Here is an 18863-nt window from a genome sequence, read left to right as displayed (position 1 = left end):
GATAAGTGCTGGTTTTCAAAGGGTTGGCCAGCATGACAATAGTTTAATCACTCTTAAATTAATTCCCCTTCAGTCAAAGCTTCAGCCAGCTCAATGTAAAGGTCTGTTCAAAGGGCATGGAGGTCCCAGAGCGAACAAGTGGTTAGGTTGCATTAAGAAAGGTCTAGTGAATTACCCACTTGATGAGTGAACGTCCTCACTTGGAATGTTGGGCTCATTTCTGGTGACCCTATTTCAAAAAGGATATCACAGGAATGGCAAAGCTCTGGAGAAGTGGACATAAAATAAATCAGAAGCCTGGAAAGCTTGGGCTATGCACTTTAAAGAAGAGATATATGAGAGGAAATCTGACAGAGGCATATACAATAATGCCTGTTCTAGAAGAAATCAATAGGACATTGCAATTGACCCAGGAGGAACCACTCAATGAAATTAAAAGGCAACACATTTAAAACCGAGAACAGGAAATACATTTTACCCAATGCATAATTAGCCTGTAGCACTCGTCGCCACTAGATATGATTGAGGCCAAGAGTTCAGCAGGATTAAAAAAAAATAGAGGATTAAGCATTTATAAAAGTAATAAATTGTAGCTACGCTAGCTGGGATGAAAATGGCATCAGCCGACCTCTGACTGCTGGGGTTAAGAAGAAACTCCCCCGACCTCCAGGTTACAACGTAATTGTTCATTGTGGCAGCGTAATACCTCCTCCCAAAGGCGCCTGGTGGTACCTACTGTGGGAGAGAGCACACTGGTCTAGACGGGCCATTGGCCAGATCCACGCTGACAATTAAGGTGCAGAGTTACAGAATGTTTGGTACGGGTAGGACGCAATCCATCAGTGCCAGGAAGTTGAAAGCAAAGGTTTCCAGGCCATCTTTAGCTATCCAACCCCCTTTGGTGCTTACAGAAATGTATTTCAGGAGCTGAGCGCACTGTGAGATCTTACTGTATGAATGATACATATTCCCATTTCAAAGCCCAACAGCATGCGCTGAGGTCAGAGTGATGAACATCCTGTCTTCGGCGGTTTCCAGAAAATCTTTTCATGTTATTTTAACACTGAACATTTGTTTCAGATGCTTCAGACAGAATTGCCCAGATCTTCCCCCTTCCCTCCTCCCCCACAGCCTTTCCAAGTCTGCAAAGGTTTGCTATCGAGCTCAAAGTTTTCATCCACCTTTCGTAATGACTCAGAAAAGAAAAGGAGAGGAAGAAGAAGAGGGGTGCAGTGATAATAAAACGGAACAGAAGGAAATGGAGCAGTACAAAGTGAGAGCCAATGTTACAGAGCTGGAGTTTGCTGGCAAGTTTTTCAGGAAGAAAATGCTCACCTCCTATCCTTGACTTTAAAGGTTATATACCTGACTTTAATGTCCTCATGTCAAATAATAACAACTCAAATTAAGGAAGTTTGTTCTATTTCACTGCACCTGGAGATACAATTTTCAGCCTTCATTTTTCTAAATTAGTTAAGCTGCACTCGCAAGCAGCTGCATGTGCTAGATCTGCTCTAGGAATTAATTTGGGGAAGTTCTCCAGCCAGTGCCACGCAGGTCAGACTAGATGATCACAAGGCTTCCTTCTAGCCTTGGAATCTATGAATCTGATGCACAAGTGCTGCAAAAAAAATGGGTGTTATCTGGCTTGTTAATGCCAAGTAGATGTTTTCTGCCTCTCTGAATCATATGCCTTTACAATTAAAGGCTGTTATATAAATGGAATTTGAATGATCACACATTGAGAGAGCAACTTCTCAGCTACAGAAAACAGATTGAGGGCCAAATGCATTTCTAGTGCAACTCCACAGAAATCACTGGAGAGACCCCAGGGACAAATTGCTCCTGACTGAAGAGGAACATACTTGCCAAGACATACCCTGAGAAAAGATCACCAGTGGGTTTATCTAATCAGGCATCTTATTACCTTTCAGTAGTTGCTGATGCTCTCTTTTTATAATGCCCTGTAGGGGAGCTGTGCTACACTCGGTTACAAAACGACATTCCCCCAGCTCACAGGGTGCAGAGGCCCCATTTGAACACAGCAAGAGGGGAGTTTCCTCCTGTAGTAAGGATACAGGTTGAGACAAAAGTCCCAACCAGGCATTCTGAGGAAAGCTGGGGTCTCCATGAAAGCAGTTTCCTGATGGCTGGAGGCAGAAGAACCTCTGCGGGAGCACTGTTCTATTGCTGGCTTTTAGAGGGTGGGTTTGGTTTTTTCTGTTTACTCCCACAGTCTACACCATGCAGTATATGGTATCCTTAAGAATAAAGTCTCCGGGGGGAAATCTTGTTGGATAAAAAAAGAAAGAAAAAAAAGAAACCTTTTGTTGAGGTTGATCTTCCGCCTAAACCTACCTAATCCCTGCCTCCAAGACCTCGGGAATACTAAAGTGAAAATTGTGAAACACAGAGCGTGTGAGGCTGAGGTTTGTGCCAGGGGCTGGATGCGCTTGTGGGTGCATATGGCACACTGGGACCGCGATGGAGCAAACTGCTATCTTCTTCTCCAGAACAAGCTTTCATTTGATTACAAAGGGTAAGTCTCCAATTGTTATGGTTGCAAAGAAAACCTCAGAAATGTGCATCAAGCATACCCGAGGCAGAGACCTCTAGCTGAGTCTGCAGAGAGCTCGGCGCAGTCACTCTGAGACGTGCAAACTGCCCTGTTCACCTCAGTGAGGGGTGAACTCAGACGCCCAGACGGAATGATTTAAATGTTAACAACATTGTTAACTCTTTCGTTCCTCGTGTGAGACAGGAGGGGGAGGGTCGCTGTGAACAAGGGCGCGTTTCGGTACCACACGTGGGTGGCCTTTGGGAGATGGCGGCAGTTATGGTTTTTATCCTGGGCCAAGAAGGAGCAGAGCCGAAGGAGCCTGTCAGAGCCCATGGGAACATTCAAGTAGCAACAAGGGCAGCCAAGCCCAGGGAGCCCAGTGGAGCTCCACAAGCTCACACAGGCACAGTTTGGACAACCTACCCTAAGCAGCGTCTTGTTTTGGTGACACGTGTGGGTGGGGCTTGTTTGGAGGGCGGAGCTTGGGCGAGCATCCTTCCATGCTGCCTCCCTGACCCCTACTTTGTGCGCAAGACAAGCGAGATGCTTTCTGTAGATCGCAGCCAGATTCTAAGCACTGGTGGCTGCATAACTGGAAACAGGTCATCTGAGGTAAGCCAAGTTCTAGGCTGCAGTTACAATCTCATGCTCGTCGGTGGCTGTGTCAAGATCAGACTCTAAACTCCACTTTACCCAGCACACACCACAGGCGTCCATCTCACCCGTCTTCTGCACCAAGCACCTCATTTGCCTTCTGAGTCACAGATTCCACGTCTCTGTTTTTCACTGCTGTACTTCTATGGTCTTGGAGATGAAATTAGGCAGGTTTGGTCCTGAGAGCTCCTTTTAGCTCTGGGAAATGTCTGAGATTCTGGGTAAACAAAGGTGGGGTCTGTGCCAAAGACCATGGCTCCAAAAATGCTATCGATGAGAGAAAAAAGTTGTCTCTAGGCGTCTCAGACTAAATGCCCAAGCTACGGGCGAAGAGGAAAATACTTTTTAAATTCTAAACCTGAATGGATCTGTGGTTCAATAAAAGCTTTAGTCAGTGGGGCCAGACGGTTGTATTGTGCTCAGAGTTTTGCATTAAACCATCTTTTAAAGTCGCTTCCATCCCCTGTCCCCTCGACAATGGATCATTTATTATAAGCACCGTGGTAGTGCCCCGGTCAGGATCAGGGTGTAATGCTCCTGCTTCTGCACATCTCATTTGACAGTACATGCAGGGGGGTCGGTCGGTCGGTGCTGGCATGGTGCTTTTCTGCTCTCACACTCCCACTGGGTTGAAACCTGAGGGCTAAGATTTATTGTAGTCTCCCCCAGATTACACCAGCCTTCTGACGCTTGGCCATGCCCATGCGCAGCACAGCATTGTGAGCAATCTCCTTCCTCCTCCCGGCGAGGGGACACAAGCAGAAGGGTGTGTGTGTGTGTGTGTGTGTGTGTGTGTGTGTGTGTGTGTGTGTGTGTGTGTAGACAGATGCTTCCTTTGCTTTGCCCTGATCCCTTCCTACCCTACTGCTGCTAGCAGGGGTTTCCTTCAGGCCTTCCCTTCACCTCCACGGTTGCTGTCCCAGCCTGCCTATTTGTGCGGTTTGAATTACAAGTGGGATGAGGAGAGGAGGGGAAAATGATTTTGTCAGGAGACCCCGATCAAGAAGATCCGCAGGTTCCTCCAATGTGCCTGACCCAGCCCAGTTACCTGAACATGCTCACCCAGTGCACCGCTGTACAGTAACTCCTGGGTAAAGCCTGTGCGGTGGGCCTCTGCTCTGTGGCAAGGCACGGCAGCACAGGGCGCCTGCCAGGCCGCTCCAGCACTAAAGGAAAGGGAATTGGCGAAAGCCTCTAAAATGCAGCACGCACGAACTGGATGTTTTCTATTTAAGTGAGTTCAAGTAATTGCTCTCTTGGCCTAACAGAAAATCTATTTCCATGTGTTTTGAAAACTGCCGAAGATATTTCATTAGGAAGTTCACGTCCATACATTTACTTTCTGTTAAGCCATAGGGGTGGGCGACTCCGAATTTATGCAAGCACAAGGTCAGTGCAATCATGCAGTGTTTATGTGCTCCCGTTTCAAGCTACAGGAAATATGGAACATCCCAGTACTATTTCTTACACCCTCAAGAGAAGTTTGCATGAAGTCAAATTAGATGTACTCTCCTTGTAATTTCAGAGACAGTTCCATTTTTGGCCAAGCGATTCTGAGCATTACAGGAAGCGTAAATAGCAACTGAAAACTAAACTCAGGAATTACTGAAAATAAACAGGTGCTGTGCAACTATCACAAAAGTCTAATTTGAGGCTAGACGGACAACTGTAAATAAAAGGCTTTATGCATAAGATTTTGAACAGCTAGAAAGTCAAGCCACAAAATCCCTACACAAATGATACAGTGATTTAATTCACTGCTGACAGGACACTTATGATACTGTGCACTTGGTCAGTGCATTTAGAAATTAAAACACTATTTCATGCAGTGGTTCAGTCAAAGGAAGAAGTCACATAAATATCCTTATTTTTAACTTTACAGGCCAGTAAACCAACCACTAATCAAACTCTTAAGTTAAGTAACCAGCAAGGATTCGTATCTGCATTGTTTGTTTCTGAGAACTATCACTACTACGGCATTTTAAAAAGAAAATCAGAAAAAAAGAGCCCTGAGAAATGACGGCACTCATCTTTCCTTGCTGCAAACAGGTAAATGCGAACCCCTTGGAACACTTGAGGAATTCTGAGTCTCAATACCAAGCCTCAGAAAAACAGAGCCAAACTTCCAGCCACACCCAGAAAAGGACATAGGTGGATATTACCCCTACAGGATGCTAACAGTGGTTATGCTTAGGGCTAGTCTACACTAGAAGCGCTACAGAGGCTAAAACCACCTCCACAAGAGGCGCTAGCTATATCGGCGGGAGAGCTGTCCACACCAGTGCTTAGGTCAGTGTAACGTACATGGTTTATTCACACCCGGAGCGACATAACTTTATACCAACGTAAGTGACAGAGGGTACAAGCCCTCAGAAAGCCAATATTTTACCATAATGCAGAATAATTTCCTCACCCACCCACCCACACTACAGTAGTCAAGTCAACAGTACAACAATAATACTTAGCGGTTACGTAGCGCTGCTCACCCATAGATCTCAAAGCACTTGAAAACGGAGGGTGTCATTCCCTTTGCTTTACTGATAGGAAACTGGGGCACAGAACGGTGAAACAGCTTGCTCGAAGGCACATAGAGAGGCAGGGCACAGCTGGGAGTAGAAGCCGGGCATCAAAGCACCTCGTCCAGTGCCCCTCCGACAGATCACCCTGCCTCCTGGGAACAGATCAGTTTGGGCGAGTGCTCCCACCTCATGGAAGCAGATGTAGTGATGTGAACGCAGGACTGTCTTGGGAAGGGAATGATGTGGCCAAGGCAACATAAAGAATTGCACCAAAAATGCCCCAAGCAGCCCATTGGAGAGTTGGTCTCAGCAAGTTCCTGGCAAATCCTTCTTGGTGGGGTGTATATTGAAATAACGCTGTACCCCACTACAGTTTGTTCTGCCTGTAGTATTACAGGGTTCGTTGTGTGTTCACTACGGCGGTGGCACATTTTTATCCTATGTTTAAGGGTGTTTTTAGAGGAGTTACTTGTTCTGACTGCAGTGGTCAGGGCACTCAGAAGGGAGGCAGATTGATAACAGGGATCCCAAAGGAGAAGCATGGCTAGGGATGTTCACGGACTGATTACAGACATGCATGGAGACATGCACCAATGCTGTACTCCGTCACGAAATGGCAGAAGCTCCCGCCTCGAAATGTTTTGGACAGTGTCGGTGCATGTTTTACAGTCCTTGGGAGGAAGTTCAGTAGGTGAGGAGGAGCCTCCGCTGGGGAGAAGTGGCAATGGGGTATCAGATCCCGATTAGGATGCAATGGAATTGTCACACTGACCCTGTCACACACTGGAGAAGGGATGGGAGACAGCCCAGCCATTATCGTGAGATGTCATTCCAGAACCCCATTGCTGCGCCCGAGTACAGAACTATTATTTGGTGTCTGACAGCCAGAAATCATTTATCTAATGTTTTTGTGGCACATAAAGCTGCAGATTTTTAACATGCAGTGGGCCAAATCTATTGTCTTACTCATGTGAGGATGTGGCCCAATGTGTGTTTTGTTACAGTCAGTTCTTGGAAAGCAGCTACACTTCTTCCTGCCCTGGGTCCCAATCCTGTGGGATGCAGAGTGCCTTCAAGCCCTATTGAAATCAATGCATGTTCAAGGCACTCAGCCCTTCTTACGATCTGACTCTGATTTAGATCCCCTTTTGTCTTGCCATGAGACAAGTGAGCTGGAGCTGTTGGCGAGGCACTGCTGTTATTTTCTAGCTACTTCTCTCTATTCTGGGTTTTACCAAAATGATTTACAGCATATCCTCTGAGAAGGAAAAATATTCTCCATCCATGCAGTTCCTTATAGCTGGCCTCGGTAAAAGAGATCATCTCTTAAAGATTTTGGGAGATCGCTCCTCTCCTGACAGCCTGGGGCCAAATACAGTTTCCAAAGGAGCACCCATTCCCCCAATAAAACAAGAGAGAGAACAGTAAAACCCATTATTTACTCTACATTTATACTCCTCTGGTTATTCATACAATGGGTACAAACTGTGCGCAACAATTCACTGCGGCCACTGATACCGATCTGCTGTCAACTATGTTCAGTTGAACTGGGGAGAAAATGGAAGTCACTTACCGTATAGAATTGTAATGAGGGAAACGGGCATGACTAGGATCCCCACCAACATATCTGCCACCGCCAAGGACATTAGGAAGTAGTTTGTGGCATTCTGTAGCTTTTTCTCCAAGGAGACAGCCATAATTACAAGGATGTTCCCACCAATAGTCAGCAGAATGATAACCAAAATCAGGAGAGCTGGCCAGTTCTTCTCCCTCATGGACATACGAGAGACTTCTCCCCACTCAGAGGCATTAAGAGGGTCGGACGTGGGCAAACTCTGATTCAGAGTCAAATTGTTGCTCAAGGGCCAAGCCATCAGACCACCGTGCAAACTAAAATCTAGCGTCACAGACACCGTTGTTAAGCTGACGAATATCCCAGTACCACTTACAGTGTTCATTCTCTGGAGCTGATTTTCCTCTTTATTTGTTCCTCAACGTTAATTTCTTTTTCAAATGGAGGGTCCAAGGCAGCAGCCGAATTTCACAAAACCAGCGCCAGAAAATTGTTTGATCTTCCATAATGGACTAACCCTTACAGAAGTTAGAGTGGAGCTCTTCTGGTTTTCCTCTGAGATGATGGTAGATGACCACTGATTGCCAACCCAGAGGGACAGGAGATTTCATAATGTTCAACTCATTTTCATGTCCAGCATTCTGCAAAGAAAAGAAAAAGGCACCTTCTTTTTCACTGAAATCACAGTACACGCAAAATGCTCTACATCCCCATGCAAATGACATTCTCCTCCTCTCTCCTCCTGCTGGTTAGAATGTTCTCCAGACTGCAAGTAATTTATCTTATGGGGACAGACCATGCCTATGATTATGTAGGGGAAAAATCACATCAGTGTGTTCTGGCTGGTTAAAAGCTGATTATCGCTAATTAAACGTTTTGTGAAACCAGCAAAAGCAAGTCTGAAGAGCGAGACATGTTTCAGTTGATAGCCACTTCACAGATCTTCAGTCTCATACACAGTAGCAATTGTACGACGCTAGAAACTCCAACAAATGCTAATAGCACGGTGAAAGCGCACGATAAACTATAATCTTCAGTGGAAGTATTTGCACAGAGCTTGTACGCTCAGAGATGAAGCATAGGTGTCATTTAAAACACTAGGACCAAAATGATTAATCCTGCCATAATAAAGGAGACTATACTTTGTGTTTGTTTTGACAAATGCCTGGTAAATCAAACCGGACGTATATTCTTATCTGACACCATTGCTGCCAATCTTTCCAAATAAACGAACAAACAAAACCTGGGGGAGGAAAGACAAATCTTTGCTAAACTAGACCAGTATTTTTACATTTGTCTTCATCCCTCCGAGTGTCTTTGTGTGCAGGAGGCAAGCACAGCATGATTCAGTGGCCCAAATCCTGTTCGCCTTACAGATGCAAGCTGAGCTCTGAGATGTCAGAGCTGCTCAGCCGCTGTGTCATGGAGATTTGTTTTCAATTTAGAGTTCCTAAAAATCTGTTTTTTCAATTGACAGATTCTTTTTTCATAAATCGTTTGAGGCCAGAAGGGGCCATTGGATCAGCTACTCTGACCTCCTGTATAACGCAGGCCAGAGAAAAGAACAGGAGTCCTTGTGACACCTTAGAGACTAACAAGCTCAAGAACATAAGCTTTCGTGGGCTAAAACCCACTTCTTCGGATGCATGCAGTGGAAAATACAGTAGGAAGATATATACACACAGAGAACATGAAACAATGGGTGTTGCCATACCAACTATAACGAGAATAATCAATTAAGGAGGGCTATTATCAGGAAGAGAAAAAAAACGTTTGTAGTGAGAATCAGTATCGCGACACCCATTTTTCATGTTCTCTGTGTGTATATATCTTCCTACTGTATTTTCCACTCCATGCATCTGATGAACTGGGTTTTAGCCCACGCAAGCTTATGCCCAAATACATGCGTTAGTCTCTAAGGTGCCACAAGTACTCCTGTTCTTTTTGCTGATACAGACTAACACGGCTGCTACTCTGAAACAGGCCAGAGAGTTTCACCCAGGAACTCCTGCATTGATCCCAATAACTTTTTCTTAGGCCCCAATTCAACAGGCACTTAAGCATGCTCCCTATGCTTAGCTGAATTGGGGCCTTAATGACTCCATTGTTTTGACCTCTGATCCCACACCATGAAACCAATGGCAATTTTGTCATCCGCTCTGCAGGAGCCAGGCCTCTAACGAAATGCAACATTTCACAATCAGCAATGGGAAGAAACTATGAAAGAAGAGCACTAAGCAGCATCAAAAGGAAATACGCTGTTTTTAGCACATTTCTCAGCTTCTTGTCATAACCAACAACACGCAAGTGATATTACGTCATCATTTAAAAATATGGACAGAAAAGACTCTCTAACATATTGTTTGTATGTGAGCCATCACTTCGCTATCCAAGGATCAAAAAGTTCAATGTAATTTACAGGATTAAATTAAATGTTATGTAAAAAATACGTGCTCAGAGTCTTACAATAAAATGTTTAGCATTCACAGTGGCTTGGTTACTTACTAATGGGTCTCTAATGGAAAAACATTTCTTCAATGAGCAGAGTGTATAATGAACCCAGGTTTGCTTCTGAACTAGAGCTAATTACTTCCAAAGATCTGCAGACCTCAGAGTTAGGGAGAAGTCTGTGAAATTTGCACAGAAAACAGTAGTGCATCTGCACATGCAACTAAAGTGATAAATCACCGGTAACCACTTATTTACTCAACTCTTAAAAAAATCCCCAGTGACTTATAGCAAAATACTTCCACAACATTCACATTAAAATGATAAATGAAAATAGAGCTGACTACAAACTGCTTTCCTTCCGCTAAGGGAGCACTAGTAATGACATGCCACTTGGACTGTCTTAAAGCAGGGCATGAAGTTTTGCTCTGTCACTCACCCCCATTACAGTTAACAGGAATCTCCTGATGATCAGAAATTCAGGGGCCTTTCATCGGATACATAGGCACAGCACTGAAACCAATGAGAACTGTGCACATGGGACTGATGGCAAGACGGGACTCCTGATGTAACAAGTGCTGATACATTATGTGCTACAAACGATTAACACTCCTAAATTAAACTTGCTCAACATGCTGAAAAAATATTTTTTCCCCACTTATTCTAGTAAATTAAAAAAAATTAATAGCCCCCCTGGGAAGTAGCCTGGTGACTCCACCAAACTCGATGGGGTTCTTTGCAGTGTTAATGAGATATTCAGAATGTCACAGAAATCTACCAGCAACACAAAACCCCAGGAACGTTGATCGGTCTGACTGGAACATTAGAACCCAGACGTCCAGAACAACAACAACAAGGTCAAAGAGCCTGGGCTTTACAGGAGGTAACCATTTCTTGTACTAGAAATTGTACCCGTCCCATTGATGATTTGGGGCTCAATCCTGTAGGTGCTGCACACTCTGATCCCAGTCCTGGAAGTGCTAATGTAGGTACCTCATTTTAAGCACTTAAGACCCAATCCAACTCCTAATGAAATAAATGTGTCTCTTTCCACTGACTTTAATGGGAGCTGGACTGGCTGTGTAAGGATTTAGGACTAGTGTCTTACAGGACTAAGCCCTCTATACTTTCACATGAATTCGATTGGAGGCCACGTAATAGACAGCAGGATTATTCACTGTTGTGCCCTCAGTAACAACTCAACTTTCAAACAAGCACCGCAGGGTTTCCCCAATACAGCTCTGTTTGTTCTCTGAGAATTGTCTAGAACAGCGATACTCAGACCTCAGTGCTTCAGGAGCCAAATTAGTGATCAACAGTGCCCACAAGAGCCCCGGTGGTGCGAATCATTCTTTCATTTACTCTCTCTCTATTATTCTCACAGCAAAATGACAGACCAAGTGTTCCACAATTGGTTAATAACAGAGTAACAGCGTCCTGACTGGTTAATAACTTCGATGGGTTAAGAATGAAATCACACAGTGTTTTAATAGCCTATGCTGCAAAGAGCTGCAGACACTTGCAGCTTCCAAGCCTCAGTCTGACTGGTCTAGAAGAATGGGGCCCTAATCCCTGCCTGTGCTCCCCGAGGCTGCTGCAAGAGAGAGAAGGGCACCGGTAGGTTCTAAACAGGCGGGTCACATGAGCCAGGATGACTTCAATAACACTCACGCTAGTAAAGGAAGCTGGAATTGCCCCTAATTTCAATCTGATAATAAGTGGGCCATGTTTATTGCTGCTACATTGTGCCACGTGATCCGATTAAAGTTCAGTAAATCACTCCACTGAGAGAGCAAACAAACACACCTGAAAACGATCGGAAAGCAAGAACGACACCAGGTTAAACTGAGCCGTACAACCACCGTGAGATTATGTAGAAGTCACGTGCGGATGTTCTCATGACATTCAAGGCACATGATATCAAGAAGGCTGTTACAGAATGACGTCTCACTCTGGAAGGTATCAGAATAATAAGAAAAAGGCAACATTTTAGAATGGAAGCAGCCAAACAACGTCATCCTGGAAATGAATAACTTGGGTGGAAATGATGTCAGAGGCTGAATTAAAATTTCCCAGGGAGGAGAAGTCCTAAAGAGAAGTTAAAAATGAGAAGCAAAGAATCAGAAACTCAGTATTATTTTTCCCAATTTCCAATTTTATAAAAGCTCCCATCACATTAAATATCTTGGGCCCTAACATAATCCCAGCCCAACGTCCCAGGGAGACCAGCCTTTCCTACATGCCACAACAGGAGTTATAAACTGAGGAAGATTTCATGAAAAGAGGACGATAAATCAATCTTTACAGACTGAATGAGAAAATCTTCCAACAGGCCTTGAATACAAAGGCAGACATACTCCAGCAGGGAGCTCTACCATGGGTTTCCTGAAGCAAAAGGTCTCATCCCCAAACCAATCAGGACAGCAGGTTGGGATGGACACAAAGGGCAACTTGCTAGGTCGTATGTCCAACCACACATCCAGAGGACAATTCTTCCGTGACTAACATTACACCACAGCAGGGAGGCTGCTATAGGCACACTCTGAGACTACACTGGAGTAGACACAAAGAAAAAAATCACTCACTCATTCCTCACTTTCAGTTTTCAAAATGAAGCCTCCGTTCTTCAGACACTAATGTGCTGTGAAACCTTGAGTGCACAGAGCCATGTTTGATTCCCCACCAAATACAATTTGCATTAAATAAAATGATTACAAATAGGAGAAAACCATTCATCAGAAAGACCCGAGGAAAGCAGACTTCCCTACTCGCCTTCTTGCTGCAAATCAGCTGATTGCACACACAGAGATAGAGCCTTAGTGAGCCACTTTGTATGCAAAGTGTGTTTTCCAAATCTGGTGGAAATATATTCTAATTTCCTATAAAGAAAAATAATTGAACACTCTAAAATCCACCTCGTCTTCTCAGCATTCTGCTTCTCTGTACGTGTCAGCAGTTAGAACTGTACACATAATTATAGCAATAGAACAATTTGGCTACGAAATTCAGGAACTGAATTAAGGTTGGATTTAGGACTGGAAGGGTAAACAATTAACCCCACTCTCCAACTTCCAGTTTTGCTGAGAAACATGGAATTGTTTCTTTTAAACTTGGCCCATTAGCCTGGCTATTATTAACAGGGACAAGGGAGAAGAAGTCATTAGTACTCTAGCACAGAGGTTCTAACAAAACGGAAGGAAATGCACTGAACTATTATACCACCGAGGGACCTAAAATATGCTCAGTGTTTTTGGGGTGCAATTATGAAACCAGCTTTAAAACCTGTGGGACATATTTGTGCAGACTCTAGAATAGCTGAGTGTGCAGAACGGGGTGCGGAGTGCTTCTGAAAGTGCTCCTGAATGACAAGAATAGGAGCCCACAAGTTTCCCTTTCAAACCAACAAAGTTCTGCCCAGCAGGCCAGGCCACAAAATCTCCAGCACTTTCACTTGGTCTCTTTACACCAGAGCTGTCAGCTGGTGAGAAGATGGTAGCCTATCGGCACAAAGAACCAGGTGTATGGGGGAGACAGCCCTTAGGTTGTTGGGAGTCCCAGTCTCCAATGACAGCTGTTGCCTGTTGGCTATTGCATCTCACGGTCCCCATAAATGAAGTGAAGAGGCACCGGGTTCTGTAGAGTTCCAATCACACAGGGCTCCTCAGCCCCCACATCTCCATTTCCTTTCCCCCAAGCTCAAAAATCCTTAGCGTCAGCTGGGCAAGCTGTGCAGAGCTAGCATACATGGGAACAAGAGGTTAATACTTGCGTGTGACGCCTGCACCGCTGGGCACAAGGATGTGAGCCATTGGAAAGTAAAGATGCCACAGAAAAAGGGAGCACTGTTCTTAACCCATAAAATGCTTCCAGGCTGCATTCGTTTATTTTTGCTCTGTTCCTTGGCACTCCTTTTTGGGATTCCACACCTCCAGCCCACTGACCAGGAAAAATGCCATTTTGTCTGTGCATGAACATGTAGCAAAGACCATTACCCCTGCACGGCTTTGCACATGGGCTTGGTCCTGACCTTTCTAACCCTGGTTTTATTTATGCCAGCATCGCTCCACTGACATGAGCTGTTCTGAGGCAGCGTATTCTATACTGGGCAGAGGGGAGACAATTGCTCACTCGGAAAAAGGAAACTCTGGAACCTTCTCACCTCAATATCTGATCCACTCTGCTCGATAACCAGTTCTTCTCACTTGTTTATCTAGACGTGACCAGAGGCAAATTTTGTCCCTCGCCATAGCACCAGGGCAGTTTTGGATCCAAGTGCTAATATCTGTGTTATAGTGAAGGAGAGGGTAACAAAAATAGTTTGGGCTTGTTCTTGTTGCCACTGAAATCAAAGGCAAAGCCCCAATCAGCTTAAATGGACAGCTGGACCATTCTTTTCTGTAATACCACTGTTCTAGTTCAGGTTGCTAATATGTCCTCTTGTAACAGAAATGTCTTAGAAAAGTTATCGGGATGGAAAGCCATTTCAAAAATGCAATGTATTTTGACCTAGGCTATAGCTGACTGTAAGAATCTAGAGAGTGACAAGGTGGGTGAGGTAATTTGTGCAGAATTCATGTCCCCCACCGATTTTTTCCCCCTCAGAAAATAGATTCTGCCAGGGAGGCACTGCACTTACAACTTTCATCCACCAGGGACTGCTGTGGCATCAGAAAAGAGGGCAGTTGGCTCTGGGCTGGAACAGCCAGCTGCTGAGAGGAAGGAGGAGAGGCTGCCTTATTCACAGCGCCCTGCCAGGGGGGCCAGGTAAGAGGAGTTGGGATATCGGGGGAACATACAGAATGGGGCACAGAGGGCTGCTAGGAGGTCATATAGAGTGGGGCAAGGGCACAGAAGCTGGGGGGGGTGACAGTACTGAGCCAGGGGCTGAATGAGAGCGGTGCAGGGACACATGGGGACGGGGCAGATGTGCCTGACTGAATGAGAGAGGTTAGGGGTCAGCTAGGGTCTGCATGGGGAGGCGCCCCAACTCCCTAACAATCCCTCCCCCACAAATGCCCTGTTCCATACTTCTCCCAGCCACACCCAACAACCTTCCAGGCTCACTCCCAACCTCCTTCCCAGAAATTACTTTCCTCTCCCTCAGCTCCTCCATTACCACCGACTGCCCCCAAGATTTTGCACTGCTTCTGAGGTATGTGGGAAATACGGCTCTATATTGTAGTTTAAATGAATTATTACTCAGAGTTCTGTATTAATATGCCTAGTAAGGAATCTATTTGTCAAAAAACCTTTCCTGAATCTTTTTTGTCGTCTGTATTATTACAGACATACTTGCTGACAGGTATATTGAAATAAATTACCAACATAATTGATATGGGCAGGATTATATTGTGCTTTTTTGACAAATAAAATATGCAGAATTTTAAAATATTGTGTGCATAATTTTTAATTTTTTGGCACAGAATTCTCCCAGGAGTATTTATTGGACCAACTTGTGTTGATGAGAGAGACAAGCTTTTGAGCTTACACAGAGCTTTTCTGCAGGTCTAAGAACATATGTTAAGACAATACAGGAGACTTTCCACCTCAGTTCATTTTGCATAAAACATAAACCTTAACTGTATAGTGGGGCTGAAGGCTGAGCTTCATACGGAAAATCAGCCAACATCATTCAGCACCTAGAAATTAGGTTAATTTTTTTTATATAAAACAAAAATTTAAAAATTGGTTTCTGGGTTGAAGCCATCAAATTATTTTCCTGCTGTATCTTTTCATCTCATGAGGTGAAAGGCCTCTGACTAATTCCTTCAGCTACAGTCTTCTAAGCACATCACTATTGCACAAAATAATTAATATTTTATTAATGAATTTTACATATAATTAAAAAATTATCTCCATAACTTTAAACTAAAACTTCACACCTATCACAGATTTTGCTGAGTTAATATCAAAGGGAAGATGCTAGATTTTGAGGCCTATTGCCAATTACAGATCAATAAATTATCATTATTTCTTAAAATAATTGTTTAGACATCAACAGAGCAAATTCTGTTCTGTGCCATTCTTCTTTTTGGTGGGAGTGGGTGAGTGACAAACACTAGAATTCTTTAATGTTTTAAGCCTGATCCCTTGTGTACTGAAGCTAGGGTAACGTTTTTGTTTGTATTCTATTGAGAATGTCTGAATTATTTAAAGTGAGAGTTTGGGAGGCTGCACATCAGAGAGGTTCTGGGAGACAAAGTCAATGGAAAGCTAAAGTTAAGTATGTGTCTCAGCCTGCAGTACTGGGCTTTAGTCGGGATGGTGTGACTTTCAGGAAGTTCTGCCATTGATGCTCTGCCACTAAAAGAAAATAAAGTAACTCAAACTTTCTTGGGATCAATATTATTTTTTCCGTAGATGTTGATATATTTGTCTTTAACTCCATGTCCACCTTTATAGCTTAGCAAAAATTTGCAGATCCTTATTTGCTCTGAAGGAAAACAGCGCTCTCATGATAAATTTTCAATAGTTTTCTTTGAAATGGACTAGATCAAAGCACATTAAAGAACTGTTAATGCACATCAGCAGGGTCCACATGGGCAGTTAATCCACACCAGGCTAGTGCAGGGTATATTCACACCCCAACTTCAGCAAACTAAACATTCGTGTAGACAAATCTTAAAACTAACCAAGGACCCAAGATGCAACTTTATGCCTAAGTGTTCTCTTGAGGGTTTCCCGAATTGGGGCCTAAAAACTAGTGCTTGGTTTGGGTGTATACTTTCATAGTATGTACTTGGCACATTCTCCAAAGTTGTTCGGCGCCACCAACACAGTCAGGAAGATAGTAGCAGTTCTCACAGAAGGTACAGCAGACAATCAATGTAAAGAACACTTAGCAGAATTTCAGGCACTCTTCACTGAAGAAAACTTTTTATCAAATGTTTTTTTCTTTCTAGTGCAACAAAGTATTATTTAATGACATGCACAGTAAACAAAAAAAAAATCATTATTCGCTGCAAGAGAAAAACAGATTAGTTTAAACCTAGGATCAGTTAATTATATTTCTTTGGGTCATAATTATGAATCACCATAATTCCTCCCCAAAACAAATAGCATTAATTTCCCTTTCCCTATCTTCCCTAATACTGTGTCAATATGACACTAATTTATTTTCAGCAACGGGGGTGCCTTCAAAACAAAAACTCACAGAAAACAGCTTAATCTATCCTCAGTAGGCCGGACTAGGGTCTCTCTCTCTCTCTCTCTCTCTCCTTTAGTTCCTAAACCTGAGCAATGTGGAACACCCCAAAAACATACTCAGCACCTATCACAATCAGGTCCTTAAAGATCACAAGTGGTAAATGTGCTACTCAGCTCAAATATATGATCAGTGCAGTGTTATGACTCAGGGTCTTATCTAACTTACTGCCGCTGATATTTACTAAACTGAGCATTGTTACCCTTTCTTTTTTTTTTTTTGCACACATTATCTAGAAGAATAAACCTGCTAACAATTTAATTACATCTCTTTTTTATATGATAGTCACCGTGGCTTGACATTCGCCCCTGTACAGAGTCAGGTCAAGGACACCATTCTGTTTGCCTTACCTGTTGCAGAGGCTTTGTACTGGACTTTTGTGGGAGGGGGAGAATTTCACTCCAAAAGTGTATATATGATATAGGACACTAAATTGTGATGGTTTGCAAAAAAACACTTGGCTTGTGAGCTGTCTCTGGCCTGATTCAGGAAGGCATCCCTAGTGAGGACAACACTTAAACATGTACTTCAGTCCCACTGAAGTTAAGAGGACTTAAGCAAATGCTTAAAGTTAATCAGCTTCCCTGCTTCAAGGCGTCTGGAGGATTCTCCTCTCTCTGTGACTGCAGGGACCCCAGTCATGCTGCCATTGGAGTGACTCTCCCTCAAGTACAGCCGGGTGGGACATTTGTGTTTCATGTTTCCGGAACGTGATGTTTCGCTGAAGCCAAAACCCTTTCGTAGAGAGGTATCAGTTTCCATGAAACTTTAATCAGGAAGGCTTTTGGGTCAGGGGCAGGAGAATGAGAGACACGTATAGCTGGGAAGTTAAGGTGCTGGGATAGGTGAGACCAAGGCTCAAGTCCTGCTCTACTTGATTCGGAATGAAAAAGCTCTTCTCTGAATCAGGCTGAGCAAGGATTTGGCCACAGCTCTCCCACATCCCAGGCCAGCACCCTAAGCACTGGGCTACAGACACTCACTGATAGTTTTGTGGAAGGGTTTTGTTTTTATTCCAGTGTGGAACAAAAACACATTTGGAAACCTTGAAAGTTGGCATGAAATGGAATTGTCGTCCTACGGTCAAGCTCCTACTTTCAAGTCCCTCCTTATCTTTAGCAGACACAGTCATGGTACATTTTTCAGATAATCTCCTTAGGGAATCTTCTGTGTTAGTTTTTCATCCCAAAGCTTTACTCTCAGTGCTGCCATATTAAAAAGCACGTTTCATTTTTTTCTGTTCAGCTCTGGCTCCCTCACACTCCTCTGCCATTAGCCAATCCGTCTTCCTTTCCGGTCTCCAGAACCTCCAGCTCCCCAGCGACTGTGTCTTGGGCTGGAAACCAGCTCTTGCTCTATCTGCTCCGGGAGGCCACAAAAATGTTCAAGCCCTCAAAAACCATTAGTTTCTTGTGTCTCTTGTCCTCTGAGAGGCCAATAGAAATGCCTGCCACCTGGAGTGAGGTTACATGAAACCCAGATTTGTAAAAAACAACCCGAAGAGTTTGATTGGCATAGCTCAGATTTAGGATAAGCAGCTTGCTGGTGCTCTAATCTGTGTATATAAAATATAAAAGCCTATACCAGAATATACACTTACACACACATTTTAGGGAAGGATAGTGAGGATTCATCGATCATTTCATAAAACCAGTTCCTCAGCTTTTGCATCGAGCCAGAGATCTGTTCAACATATTTCTGTTTGGGCCATTTTATTTTATTTTATTGGTCTCCACTCCAATTTTCTGTGCTTTCACAAATTATCCCAATTTTGAAACATCACTCATTCACTCTCTGAAGAAACAGGGAGAGAGCATGTGATTAAAATAATCTTAAATGTTCAAAATATAATCTAGGTAATTGGTTTTCGGTATCCTCTCAACTATGCCATAACTTTGTGCATAA

At 43.7% G+C, this 18863-nt stretch overlaps 1 protein-coding gene across 5 annotated transcripts in view; it reads right to left on the bottom strand.

Annotated features, from left to right (window-relative positions):
- HTR2C (5-hydroxytryptamine receptor 2C) overlaps window positions 1–18863 on the bottom strand; it is a 436136-nt gene that overhangs the window by 57931 nt on the left and 359342 nt on the right. For all 5 annotated transcript variants that reach the window (XM_054038881.1, XM_054038880.1, XM_054038879.1 and 2 more), the window contains one exon: window positions 7307–7947. In XM_054038881.1, coding sequence (XP_053894856.1) covers window positions 7307–7691 — 385 coding nt within the window. In that variant the 5' untranslated portion in view covers window positions 7692–7947. The remainder of the gene's footprint in view (window positions 1–7306; window positions 7948–18863) is intronic.

Source organism: Malaclemys terrapin, chromosome 9 (assembly GCF_027887155.1).
Source record: "Malaclemys terrapin pileata isolate rMalTer1 chromosome 9, rMalTer1.hap1, whole genome shotgun sequence".
NCBI classification, from domain to species: domain Eukaryota; kingdom Metazoa; phylum Chordata; order Testudines; family Emydidae; genus Malaclemys; species Malaclemys terrapin.
The sequence above is the reverse complement of the archived record's forward strand: the minus strand, read 5'-3'. Positions and strand labels throughout refer to the sequence as shown.